Consider the following 14,330-nt stretch of genomic DNA (forward strand, 5'->3'; position numbering starts at 1 on the left):
TTACATTTTGAAAGGAAGCAGTGATTACACCAGAGCTTTAATCTTTATTTAGAGGGTTCAGAAAAAAGTTGATTCTGTTCATCTGGACGTAGCGTATTCAGTGGGAGAAACTTCGTCAGCTTTTTGGGGATTTGGATGATTCTGCATGCATCAAGACATTTAATTTGAGGGTTGTTACAGCCATATTTAACACACTAGCTTAAATACTAATTTTTTTTGGAAAATTCAAATATAATACTTTCCACAAACAAAATTTAGACTAGAGACAAAAAGGCTCTGCAAACAGAAATATGTTACAGCTCATTTGCCCAATATGAGATGGTTTGGTTTTAATTGGAGGACTGCAGCCTGTACATAAGTGTACATACTGTGCAAAGCTGAAAGTCAGTGCTTCAAGCTCGCAGTCATGTGAGGTCAGAGAGTTAGAAACAAAAACGTGGGACTGCATCGTATTGTGCGCCTAACTTTGCCTATCCTGGAACAGCTGAAGCCAACAGCTGAAAGCCCTATCAATTCTGTTTCAGCAGATTAGCTGTTGGCTAAGTGTTACTAGAACGTGCACCTTAGAAAGCATTAGGTTCTCTGAGAAAAACGTATCAGCTCATCCAGCGACATATGGATACCTGGATGAAAGCTCGGTCACACCTAAACACACACGAGCAGAAAAACATGTGATGCTTGTGGAAAAAACTTTCAATAATGTTTAAGTCATTCTCAGCAGAGGAAGCACATTTTACTATATTTTATTTTTCAACATTTGCTTCTTTTATAAATCCTTTCGCAGAAAATTGCTGCTCATCCCGTTACACAGAGCAGATTGAACATCGCAGAGCAGATTGAACAAATCGCGGAGGATAACAAGGATAACAAGAGACCGAGGATCAAGCCTCAATTTGCGATTCGTCTCTTGGGACAATACCAGGCTTACCAAGACTTAAATCAAATGACATCTTTAATTTGGTCGTGTGACACAACAACAATCCAAAAAGAGGCTTCATTTTGCTCTAAGATTTGCTTTTAGTAATACCAAGAAATCTCTTTCCCATAAAAAATAAAAAAATAAAAGCTGACAATCACGTGGTGAAAAACAGGTCATATGTGCACTTTAATAAATAGAACGTGAAAGAAACACATGCAGTTGTTCCATACCTTTAAAAAATATGATTTTTCTGAATTTAATTTCCATTTACTGATTTAAATTCTTGAGACCCTTTGAAAAGAAATGTTATGAGTTCCTCATGTTGTGAAGGTTTCCCGTTGTTACTCTGTAATCGCACATTATTTCAGGCCGTTCTCTTTAATATGCTTGAGTTGTGTTTACAGGTTTGGCATGCACTCCCAGTTAGAAGGGACGGAGATGTTTCAGACCTGAAATTAACGCGTGAAGGCCTAAAAGACAAAAATCAACAAAAATGAAAGAAAAAAATTACTCTGACTGATTAAGTGGTGTTTCAGGAGCTATCTTAAAAGATAAGATCGATAAGATTATATTATAAGATTATAGGATTATAAATAAGAGAGCAGGCCAAAGCTGCTTTTGAAAGCTATCTTAGCCCGTAACAATAATTGACTATAACAGCATTTGTCCTTTCCTCTACTACCCCCAAAGATATTATTGGGTCCCTAATAAAGTATAATTTGTATAATTTCTTAAAAATCTGTAAAGGCACCCATTAAAAAAAATCTTAAACACCTTTTTCCACTGGAAGTAAATACTCGTGCATTTCAAATACTGAAAATTTGACCCTAATTTCAGAAAAAATGACAAATTTGGGGAAACTGCACCATGAATCAGTGCCTGTATAATGAAAAGCAACCAAATGGATCGAGCTCCTTACAGCTACGTCAGAGTCACAGTCTCGTCCCTGCACAGATTTTTTGTTATCTGTTTGTGTCCTCTTACACATGTGACCTGAAAGCTCCTGTCCTCTTTCGCTGTGGACAGTGAAAGCTGCTTAATCTGGACTCGGAGTACACATATTCTTTCAAAACCCCCGAGAAACTGAGACAGACAGGTGAAGGAGAAACTCAGACAGGCTGAATCCTGTAAACACCACTCTGTTGTTACTGCTCTGCAAAATGTACATAGTGTTGCTTTAAGGGTTTACCAAAATTATTACAATCCATCCTGAGAGGAACATAAATATCTGCACTAAATATTATTGCAATCCATCCAACAGCTGTCGTGACAAAAGTCAAGCATGTCACGGTTTATCCAGTAGTTTATCAGGTTAGGTAGGCCATCGAGACCCAAAAGGTGAAGTTTGGTGTAGTCATGGCTCCAACCATCTTGCGTCACATACAGTCATGATCAGAGTTCACTGTCTTTTCCCTCTGGAAAACTCAACGGTCCAACAGCTTGTATTTGTATCCTAGACTGCAGGGCAATAATTCAGGATCAAGATCCGGTCTGATCTTGATACTTTGACCCAGAGCCCGGGCTGAGTTTTTCCATCTCTCGGTCAAGTTTCTCCCTCAGCTTGTGAAATCCGGGTCTTTTCCGAGGTTCCTGCTCCCAGCAAACCCTCATCAGGGAGTAAACACTTGGAGGACAGTCTTCTGGAGCTTCCATGCGATAGCCTTGTTCCACTTTGTCTTTCACCTCCTGCAGAGACTAAAGCAGAGGAGCAATGGGAAAATGTTTGACATAGGAACTGATTATCTCAGAAGATGAATACATTAAATGTGTTAAACAGGTTTTCATGGTGACTAAAATCAAATTAAAAACAATCCAAACTTAAACAATGATAGCTGCACTTTATGCAGAACTGCAATCATTGTGTGTTGTATTGAAAGCAGTGAGGGACAGACACCTGCACTGTTGATGTGAAGCAACAACAAAAACCACTGTGGGGGTGGAGTGCAGGTTTTGGCCAGGCTGTCAGGGCAGAGGTGAGGCAGAAGGATTTAGGGAGTAGGGCCGGCTGAGGTAAGTGGCACACCTCAAGTGCATCAGCCAATTAACCTTCTCTTGATATAGTGCAGGTCAGAGAGGACTAACAACCACATGCTTGCCCTTCCTCCAAGGAGAAGCCAAAAGCTGAAAGAAGCTTGAGTTTCTGTTTACTTTGCATGTCAGGCAAACCCTGCAAAGGCGCGGTGAGATGTGCAGTGTGCGTATGTCAACACTGTAAATGAAAGACCCGTTTTTGGACTCGAGGTATATATTATTACTGAAAAGACGTCCCGGAGAGCAAAGGCGTCTGCTACACTCTGTATAATATTAAACTACTTATAATATTTATTTAAAGTGATTCTAAAAGTATTCAGACCCCCTCCCTGTTTTGTTTTTCAATTTTGTTACTGCTTCAATAAATTCATCTTTTATCATTAATCACAAACTGAAAACAGAATTTTTTTTCTAAATTTATTGTAAAAATCCTGAAATAACAGATTTACATAAGTAATCAGACCCGTTACTCAGTATTTAGTCGAAGCACCTTTGGCAACAACAACAGCCGTGAGTCTTTTTGGGTATGATGCAACGAGCTTTGTACCCGTGGACTGGAGGAGTTTCCGACATTCTTCTTTGTAAATCCTCTCAAGCTCAGCTGGGTTGCATGCAGACTGTCTGTGGAAAGACACTTTCTGGTCCTTCCAGAGATGTTTGAGAGGGGTCGAATAAGGACAGTGAGCCACTCCAAGACTGTTTTGTCTTTGCTGTGTGCCTCAGGTCATTGACCAAGTTTGAAGCCATGAGCGCTGTAGAGCAGGTTTTCGGGTTTTGACCACTCGGCTTTCCCCTTCAGATGTTCCTCAGCCCATGGTGCTTGTCTACCTAATGTTTCTGTTCACTGGGATTCTCAACCACCACTGTCTGCTTGGCTGACAAGCAGCTGCTTGTTTGTCTGGAACATTAGGTCCCAATACCTTAACCCTGCTGTTCTCAACCACCTCCCATCAGGACTTCGGGACTGCTAATCCGTATGTGACACAGACCTTCCTGTACACTGTCCCAGCTTGTATCTTAAATTCCACTATTATCTGTTCAATATCTCCAAAGCACCTTTGCACAGCCTGTAACTTGGGTCCTGTCAGTTGTGGTGTGGTTGTGGATCTAGTATCTTGGGCCTGTCCTTGCACCGTCTGTGTTGTCCATTAGGCCAGCCTTTTTCTAGCCACAGGTACTCTTGGAGCAGCCGATCTCTTGGGGACATATTCCTGATGTACTCATGGATGTTTCCTCCTGGATCGTGGCTCTGGTTTCTGTGGCAGTGGTAAATATGAGCTTATAATTTGATTGAATCTGGTGGTGATGATAGTGAGTTGAGCTGTGTTCACGTCTGCAAGTGTCTCTGAGTTCATCTGCAAGCTGGGGCAGTGGTGCCCTTGGTTGTGTGGATGCTTTGAGTCTGGCCACAGTCTCCATCCTGTAGTTCAGTTGCATCTTCTACCAGAGTCGACTGACAGAGTCGTCGGTGTAGCCTCTGGATCTCCAGATGTTACTGCGCGAGGCAACCAAGTACTTCATGGTCAGTGTAGATGTGGGTCTTCTGCTTATCCAAAGTTCCCATGTGCACTGGATATAACAGCTCTCACTGGGTCAGCTGGCATAGTAGCTTTACATCAATACCCTGTAAATGTGTCTTGTTACAGACATAAGTATGTTCTTGGTTGGGGAACAATGACCAAGAACATCAGTAGATCCTGGCACAGATCTTGTTAAACCAGAAGATGTCCGAGCCAGTATGGCAATAGTTAACAACTTCAACAACTATTGGACTAAAAAGAGGGAATATATGAACAATCTTCAGCTTTCTTCTTTGCTTTTATCCTCAAATTCAACTGAAGGAGCTCGAAAAGAGCCGCTCAGATAACACAGCACAGCCAAAACACCAAACCTGTAACCTCAATAGTAATATTTAAGTCAGACACGTGCACCTCCCAGCAGTGCCAATGTGCTGCACATCAACTGTGAAGGAAGCTGCTCACCCTGCATGCTAAATGGTATTTACTAATTTAGCAAAGAGTGAAGTCTTCAACTGTTTAATGCGCGCAGGTAAACATAGCCTTTGTGTCAAAGCTCATGTATTTCTGCTCTATAAATACAGATACAGACAGTTATCACAACACACAAACTTCTGGTTCCTTCAGTGTCAGACACATTATAGCGAGGTTCACCATGAACATGACCACTACTGATATCAATCTGACCCTAACCAACCCGAGGGTAAACCAGCCTTCAATATAACAATTTACAACCTGCTATGAAGACATCTCATCCTCTCAGTGGAGTCTCTACTGCATAGTGGAGTACACAGACACAATTACACACGCGCGCATGCGTTTTTCTTGTTGTTAGTTTCTGCTCTTTGCCAAGTGTTAACTAATTAGATGTAGTGTTTAATTGAAGAGAAAACAAACTTACTTAAATAATCAACCCGTGTATTTGTTAAACAAGCTGTAATTGGTAGGTAATCATGTTCGTTTAAAAAGACACCACCTGAAGTACGACGGAAAAGAGACACAGTACTCGGTGTTCCATTTAATTCTGCCTGATCCTACTGATCCCGTCTTCCTCACTAAACTGCCAAGATGCAAATCACCTTGGAGGTCGGGGATCAAATATTACCTGACAGGGATTAGAGTGATAAACAAGGCTGTGTTTAAGCAGTGAGGTTCCTCCCTTTCACAATCTGTCTGTTTGCTCCTTGCAGCTTCCTGTACTACACAAGTTCAGAGAGCAGGTTTTGCATGACGTCCAGGTGAAAGTGGAGATGACATCGGGCTTCTCTCACCTCATGTTAGTCGCTGACCATGTGTAAGAAATAGCACCACATGTAATCTATATGGACCACAGACTTCCTGTCATTTTTACTCTTTATTTGCAAGGTGAGAAAGTGAATTAATCCCTTGTTATAAACAGTGTTGAGTGTAACGTGTTCCAAAGTTAGAGAAATTAAATTCAATTTTTTAGTAACACAGTAACGCAAAAATCAGCTGATTTGAAATTGTGTGCTCAGAGGAGGAACTGTTGGACTGACCTACAGCTTTTGTGCCACAGCAACATAGACAATATACTTTTACTGCACAAAAAGACAAGAGCACGAAACACAAACTGTCCATAACAAACCAGTCGCATTATGCTGCTAACACAGCTTTGACTCTTTGCTAGCATCTGCACAGACAGCATGCTAACGCTAAGCTAAGCTGTTTCTACGTGTTCATGTTTCTAAAGTAGAATCAACTTTAAAGTGTCTTTGTGGGCTGGATTTCATCTTTGCTTTGTGTTTAAACAAATGTAGAAACTGAAAGAAAGATGGTGGCAGGTGCGTCCTTATTCTGACAGGGATTTATGTTGGTGTGTAGAACTGTAGGTTTATAGTGTTAATTGGTAATTATGTGTGAATGCTTTTCAGCTTACGGTGAAAATAAAGTCATGCTTTTAAGAAAATTAACAAGTAATGTGTAACACTTCTGTTTTTTGAGTAATGACCACAACTAACGTGTGTAAAGCCCCATTGTAAACACACACATATACACTGATAGCAGACTGCACTGGTGCTACTTACCATCTTGGGGTAAGGCTGACGACCGTATGAGAAGATCTCCCACAGAAGAATGCCGTAACTCCAAACATCTGACTTTGTGCTGAATTTCTGCCGGATGAGGACAAAAATGTGCAAAATGTAAAACGGCTTTCTATTAGGACATACTTTTTTAAAACAATTTAGTCCTTTCTGTCTTTAATTTAATTGATTCTTTAATTTGATAAGCAATATTTTAGAATTTATTAAAAAAAAAAAAAACAGGTAAAAGACGAGCAAAGTGCATTCCTTCTTAAACTGACCTCTTTCTTCAGCGCTTCAGGTGCCGTCCATTTCACCGGCAGTTTGGCTTTATCTGACACCTTGGAATCCACTTTGGTCAGGCCGAAGTCGCTCACCTTGGCTACATTGTCATCAGAAATTAGGACATTACGAGCTGCCAGATCTCTGTGAACCAGCTTCTTTGACTCCAGGTACTCCATCCCTTCACACACATCACTAACAACAGACACGCACACATATAAAAAAAAAAGATTAAAAATACACTATTAAACACACACACCGTACAGCAGACTGATTATCAATCTGTGCACAGATAAAACCAATGCATTATTATGCACACACACTAGCTGTTGCTAATGAAAGGCTATTTTTGATGTTCACACTCACAGAGAAAAGCGAAGCAGCTGAACAGAGTTGACAACTGAACGCCCACGTGTCCTGAGAAAGTTAACGAGGTTTCCCTGCAACAGACAAACATGCAACACTCAAAAAAGTCAAACCAAACAAAGTGTTTAATGTTCAAATATACATATTTATTATGGGAGAAAGGCTGAGGCTGTCAAAGTAGACCCAACGTTGCAAACAATGACGTTTCCATGTTTCCTCACCTGCTGCTGAAAAAGCTTTTTGCACCACATTTATGTTTAGTGTCTCAGCCCAGCTGTTTATTTACACTATCACGGCCTGAAAATGATGTTTCAGTTTAACAATCAAAGAAACGATCTGTGAGAAAACAAACTGAAGCTCCCCACCGTTGACTCATATACTAGGGAAATAGAGTTTTACTTCCTCTATTTCATACAGTTATGCTGACTGCAGCTTTATCATTGCCTAATATTTATTTACAACTTATTCATGCCTTTGCTTCATCTACGCTTGACTTTTGTAATTCACTGTATTTTCACTCTCTAGTTCAAAATGCTGGAGCTAGACTTTTAACTGGTGCTAGAACCAAGATTGTATGACTGATACTGGTTTCCTGTCCATTTTAGAAATCAGTTTAACATTTTCTATTACTGGTTTTTAAAGCTCTCAGTGGTCAGACCCCACCTATACTATCTCTCTTATTCACTTTCTCAAACGCAGCTGGAAAACTGTGGAATCAGCTTCAGGTGTCAAATATCGCTGTTTTTAATCTTGCTTCGTAATCTATTGACTAAAACTGCGACCGGTGTTTGTTGTCTTACTTCATATATGGGGCATGTTTTCAGCACTGTGGACAGATTTCTTCTGTTTAAATGTGCTTTATAAACACAGCAAAACTTACTTGCTAATTTTATGTACATTAACTTACTGTTAATTGATCCTAATGAAAACGACAGCCAATGATAAACTACTAATTGTAAAGATGCTGGTTGTACCTTTGTCATGAGCTCTGTGACAATGTGAAGCCCTTTGTGAAGGATGACTCCCAACAGCCGCACCAGATTTTTATGCTGCAGCTTCCTGGAAGAAGTGAGTCCACGTTAAAAATAAGAATTTAGCAGCATAACGGGAAATATAAGTGCAGGCTTACAGATGCATTACATTTAAAACAAGATCACAATGCATTCATTCTTTTTCACTCAGTAACTACTTGTGTTGTTTTCAGTATTGTCAGAATTTGCAGAAAAGCTCAAAGTGAAGAAATCTTGGGACTCACGTCATGACCGTGGTCTCCTGCAGGAACGCCTGAGCTGTGACATCACATTTAATGGTCTTCACTGCCACCCTCTGGCTCATGTACACCCCTTCATAAACAGCTGGGGGTTGAATCACACACACGCCGTTTAATCAACCTATTGCATCTTGACAATCTGCAGACAGCAGTCTTTGCTGTTTCTGATGCTTTTTAAAGGGAAATGAAAACGGAAAACTCACCACCAAACTCCCCTTCGCCGATATTCTCTCCCAGAGTGAGCTTCTCAATGTCCAACAGCCATCCATCTAAAATGAGCACATACGTAAACAACATAACCTCTCATGCATGTTTCCGTTCATACATTTCCATCATTGCTATAAATACTTCACATACATGACTCATCCCCACAAAGCAGCTCACGTCTTTTCTTAGGAAGCACACGCTGATGATAAACTTACTTTTAGACAGCTCCAACTCAGCTGACTTGGTTCCCTGTTTCTGTTTGGGTTTCAGAAGAGTCGTAGCGATCGAGCCTTTGTTCTTTGAATAGAACTGCAAAGACGGGAAGATTCAGTAAACACGATTTCAGTTTTTTATCTTATTTCGTACTCCATGTGATCATGCTTGGTTTACCCGGGAATTACTGACTCATTGAGATCAAGTACATTTTTTTTGGGTTTAAGACGGAAAAATCTCACTTAAACTTTACCAGAGAGCTGTGAAAAAATAACACATCTTAGTAATTCAGGAAACCTAAATGTGGTCACAGCTGTAGGTTTAAGTGCAAAAACATAAAGGGTAGTCCTATGAATAGACTGCACTCCACAAACAGCAATACTGAATTAAATCCTTGCACTAAACTCAAACATCATAGATCATGTAACATACTGCATGTACTGTTTTTTCTTGTCAGTGCTCTACGAGCGCTGGACAAACAATCCAGCTCAGATATTTGGCCGTCCTTCCTCCGTTTTCCTGCAGGAGTAAGTCAGCCGGTCTGACTCAGGCCTGGAGCCATCTGTAGCTCTCTGATAAGCTGCTGAACGAGCGCTGCCATCTCTGTGGAGTCTCCAAACTCTGACTGCACCCTCACACAAAGACCGGCTGAATGCTGATAAACCATAAAAGGGCTGAATTTGATTATCTCATCCTCATTTCGACACAAGAACTAAATATATTTTTCCTCTGCTGTCACTGATGATACACTGATGAGGCTTCAGGCTGACAAACAGCCATGAATACAGCAGGCCTGCAGTGTCTATTAAACGGAGACTGAGAAAATCATACTGCAATGAATTTTGCTGCACACTTTCTTCTTATCATAGGGGGTTTTGATAGCACTCCTCTCTCTCTTCCTTTCTTGCCAGCATTCCCATCGCCCTTATTTTGTGGTCAAAGCTAATTAGCTGGTGCTAACTAGGAACACTGGCAGTGCCACATTACTGCTTCCCTCAAGTGCAGGCTCTTTATTTTGGAAAGTAAAGGCTGGAGTGATGAAATCATCCAATTTTTCATTAAAAAAAAAAAAGCTGAACAGAAAGCCAGTCAGGTGACTTTCCCCTGGAGAGAAGGAGGATACAGATGGATTGAATTATGAGTGGACTGTTAAGCTTGTGTCCTCCTTCCAGATAATTTCGTAAGGATAATTTGCCAGCTGAACCCCCCAAGGCAATTTTAATTCTGCATGCACTTTAGGGGGGACTGAATCTGCACTTCCAGCTGTGCAACCTTGCATTGCATAATGATAATTAAATGATCTTGAATGTTGTAAATCGATAAACGGTGCAGAGAGTGCAGGCGGATCTGTCAGAAGGTGGACTTAATAAACTACATGTAGCTCTTTCACATATAGAGTTGTATCCACGTTAAACAGAATCTCTAACAGAAACGTGTCCAGTGAGCTCATTTCCTCCTACCTCTATCATATCGATGAGGTTGTAGAAATACTGTGTTTTATCGATGGTCAGCTTGTTGTCCTGATAAATCACCCTGTAGTGAATGACCTCTCCGGAGACGCTCACGCACAGGACGTAGTCGCCGGGATGGCGGATGCTCTCTCGCACCAGGAACAGGCCATCCTCGGCTGGCTGTAGCTTAGACACAGCTTCTGGACCGGAGATCTTTCCGTGAAACCAGCTGAGGAAAGACCGCGCACGCTGAGTCACATAAACTAATCGTTCCTCGTGAACATAATCGCCTCTGTCAGTGCGCCCCAGGGTGGCTGTGGCTACAACGTAGCTTGCCATCACCAGTGTGTGAATGTGTGTGTGAATGGGTGAATGACTGGATATGTAAAGCGCTTTGGGGTCCTTAGGGACTAGAAAGCGCTATATAAATACAGGCCATTTACCATTTACCATAATGCCCAATATGACATTTTTAAATTGCTCAACGGGCAGGAAGTGCTTACATACATTTATCAAGCATTCAGGTATTAACATCTCTGAAAAAGGAACTTGGGGTGTATACTCCAGATACCGTGTTTGTTTGCATGTCTAAGATGTGTGATCGCGAGTAATATTTTAAGGGCCGACCACAATGGAAACTAAATAAAGAGACAAACATCACACAGCATGTGATCGCTGTGAAAACAAGGGGGAAACACACCCACATGAGCTCTCAATACCTTCATGTGAGAGAAAAACAAGGGGACTTACGGCATGAGGCTGAGGCTGGGGTCGACTCGCAGAGCCTCTCTTTCACGCACATTGGTGGCGTTGATGATTCCTTCCTCTCCTGTGGTGTTGTGTCTGGCTCTGTAAAATCCCTTCTTCTAGAAGAGAGCAAAGTGCACTTTATCAGTTTCAGTTTCTTCCAAATAAAAATCCTCTAAAGCTGTGCAGCATCTGCAAAACATGACGGTGAGTGACGGTACCGTGGTTGTGTCAACAATAGTGAGGATGTCTCCTTTGCGGTACAGCAGTTCTCCAGGTTTGGGTTTTTTGTGATCCCCCTTGGCTACACACTGAGTACCAGCAGCCCAACTCATCTAAGGAGGCAAAGGAAAAATATGAGAAGGGCACTGACCCATGAGTGTGAGTCACACTTTGAGCTTGCTTTGCTAAACTTGCTTTTTTAGGACTCACACTTGTTATTTTACGTTTTTACTTGTCGTTTATCTTAGTAAACTGATGATCTGTGAGACCACCGAACAACCAGCATAAAACCAAAGCATTTGAACACATCTCTTTTGGACACACCCCCAGCCCACCTTGGTTTGGTGGTTGGTTGTCGACTTTATTCTGGTCAAGGTGAAAAAATACACCAACAAAAAGAGAATTTCCCTTTTTTGGAGGTTGGATTTTTTGGCCAAGAATTTTAGCAAATATATCTACAGGCAACAAATATTGGACCTCCATGAAATGATCAACTGATTTCCTTTTATGACCTTTACCCAATTTTCATCAGAATTAAATGTTATTATCTGCAAAATCTGAACATGATATCTTGAAAACTGTGGAGGACAGACTGCGAACAAACACACAGAGAGTCAAATGGAAACGATGACATACTCCCTCCGTTTGGGGGAGAACGATAGCCTACTCATCAAGTTCTCAAAGAGTTTGTGACATATGAGCATCAGTTTTGAAACATTGCCTGGTAAGGTAGAGAAATCATGAGTTAAAGTATTGAACAGCATTAATTGATGTAAAAACTTTGCAAATATCAGGAACTTGCATGAAGTAACAGAGTATCACATGTGCCTTTTTGCATTAACAATACTGCCATTAAAGTACTTCAATAGTCATGATTTTAAACTTATTTATGGCATCTTCAGAATTAAGTAAGAAAGTAGCAGTTTGAACAAAGGCAAGATGGAAATACTGGTAGTGCAAAATATCAGAGTTCATATTTATTCAGGGTGGGGACAAAAATGCTACATCATAGTGTGGCAATATTGTATCAATACAGGGACACTAAATATGAATATTTTATTAGACAAATTGAAATACTGGGGGAATGCTACAAACAAGACTTCTCATCTCATCCTGAGATGACGTCAACCGATTCAGCCAAAAGATTCCTGGACACATTTGGGATTGACAAAACCAACGTCCTTATTCAAAGCAAACTAATAGCTCAGTCATACAAGCAAAAACAGGACAACACCTTGCATCTGCAGTTAAATAGATTCATTAATTTAAAAAAATAGATATCTGTGGCTTTGTGCTGACTGTACTTAAATTTTTCACATTCATCCAGTTGATGGCAAGATAACCGCACAGGTCGCCTGACAGGAGGAAACCTTTCTGCTAACAGTCGCAGTCTGACTTGGACTGACTGCACTCACTCTCTGGGAGACTGTTGAATAACTGCTGTCTAAATTATAAATGCAGACAGATTTTCAACAAGTTACCATCAGTTTGAATGAGTCAATGACTGAGCACCAGCTGGTTGTATTCAGGTTATATCCCTACAGAACAGGAAGGACGCTGAGAAACAAGTGTAGAAGTTAAATGTGGTTTTCTGTGTACGTAGACAGCAGCAGATATGTGATTTCTGATAGTTTATCACAGTTAATGGGTGTATTACCAGAAACACGTTGCGTGATTGCCAACTTGACCTCATTCAAACAGAGATCGATATCAGACTGAGTCCATGTTATGGCAGATTTAGTGACAGTGTCGGTGGTGAGCTGGTGAGTGCCAACTCTGATATTTATCATCTATTTCTGTGAAACACAATAAAGTCCAGAACCTTGGCGTTAATTTGGACGGAACTGTGTTTTAATATTTAAAAAAAAAATACATATATATCAATAGTTAGAAAATCTCATGTCACCCTGAGAAAACTCTGTATTTGCAGCAGTATCAAAATCATCAGGACAACTTCAGCTCGTCTTGAATCCTTACACGTACATATAGAATTTAAAATAGTGATGAAGTCACTTTATTGGAAAATCCTTTTATTAGTTCATAACGCACTCAAAGGGTTTGGCCACCGGTACATCTCTGAGCTGCTCAGTCAGACCTGAGCAGGCTGAGATCTTTTAACTGTTCCCAGAATCAGATCTCAGCTGAGGGTGCTTTCGGTAATTTGGCGCAAGCTGCGTGCTGATCTGAGGTCAGTTACATCTGTGTTTACGGTTAAAAACATTTAAATCCTCACAGGCTTATAGTTCATATCTCTCTCTCTGTGTGTGTGTGTGTGTGTGTGTGTTAACTTGTATCCTATGTGTTTGGTTTTCTTGCCTGACTACACGGTTTATGGTTTACGTGTAATTAAATGTGCTGTATAAATAAAGCCGACACTCGGGTGTAAATTTGGATTAAGACATGAGATACTGCAACTTCGTGCATGTCCCTGTTAGTTTGAGGCTTTCCTTTAATAATCAATACTTTATCACATTAGCGTTAGCCTATAATCTGAAATACAGCTGCACACATCTGCAGTACGCACCTTTGCCATCAGCAGGGCTGGCTGGATAATTCTTTGAACACCTGGCCGAGAGCAAACAAGGTCTCCGAACAACCAGGAAAGATAAAACGCGCCGTCTGTCCTGTAATAAAACGCAAACAGATGCAGTATAAATCAAACCTGCTGTTCGATAAATCCGCCTCTGTCGCACAAAGTCAAAGCCAGAAGATGAACGCCCAGACAGCGCTGTCCGTCCGAGTCCTCGTCGGCATAAATGTTTCAGTACCTGCGGCTCTTTGGGGAGATGCTGAGAGGCTCTCTCCGCAGGACAGCCGAGAGAAACCGCCAGACTTCAGGTCTCCTCAGCGGGCACTCTCCGTCAAACTTATTTTCTGCCGAATTTCTTCATCGTTTCCAGCCCGTCAGCAGTCGCTCCTCGTCCTTATTCACATCTCAGAGCCCTGTGAGCGCTCGCAGTGGCGCGTGCTCAATGTCCGCGTGAACCACTTCCTCAATATTTAGCAAAGCGCAGTTTGAGAGACAGCGACGCTTTTTATTACATCACAAGACAGAAAAAACCC

At 41.2% G+C, this 14,330-nt stretch overlaps 1 protein-coding gene across 2 annotated transcripts; it reads right to left on the minus strand.

Annotated features, from left to right (window-relative positions):
* Nucleotides 1-714: 714 nt before the first annotated feature.
* matk (megakaryocyte-associated tyrosine kinase) lies at nucleotides 715-14,224 on the minus strand. 2 transcript variants are annotated; one of them, XM_005479157.2, is made up of 13 exons: nucleotides 14,036-14,224; nucleotides 13,792-13,891; nucleotides 11,267-11,380; nucleotides 11,049-11,164; nucleotides 10,308-10,527; nucleotides 8,850-8,943; nucleotides 8,631-8,696; nucleotides 8,413-8,512; nucleotides 8,132-8,216; nucleotides 7,158-7,231; nucleotides 6,791-6,986; nucleotides 6,513-6,599; nucleotides 728-2,614 (listed from the first exon to the last, which is right to left on the minus strand). In XM_005479157.2, exons 2-13 carry the CDS (start codon nucleotides 13,798-13,800, stop codon nucleotides 2,399-2,401), a joined length of 1,377 nt encoding a protein of 458 aa, XP_005479214.1. In that variant the 5' UTR covers nucleotides 13,801-13,891; nucleotides 14,036-14,224; the 3' UTR covers nucleotides 728-2,398. The 2 variants fall into 2 exon arrangements, with proteins under 2 accessions (XP_019207278.1, XP_005479214.1); XM_019351733.2 differs by lacking the exons at nucleotides 13,792-13,891; nucleotides 14,036-14,224 and adding an exon at nucleotides 13,930-14,026 and having other exon boundaries at nucleotides 715-2,614.
* Between the last annotated feature and the right edge of the window lie 106 nt (nucleotides 14,225-14,330).

The sequence above is a fragment of the Oreochromis niloticus genome, linkage group LG23, assembly GCF_001858045.2.
Source record: "Oreochromis niloticus isolate F11D_XX linkage group LG23, O_niloticus_UMD_NMBU, whole genome shotgun sequence".
NCBI classification, from domain to species: domain Eukaryota; kingdom Metazoa; phylum Chordata; class Actinopteri; order Cichliformes; family Cichlidae; genus Oreochromis; species Oreochromis niloticus.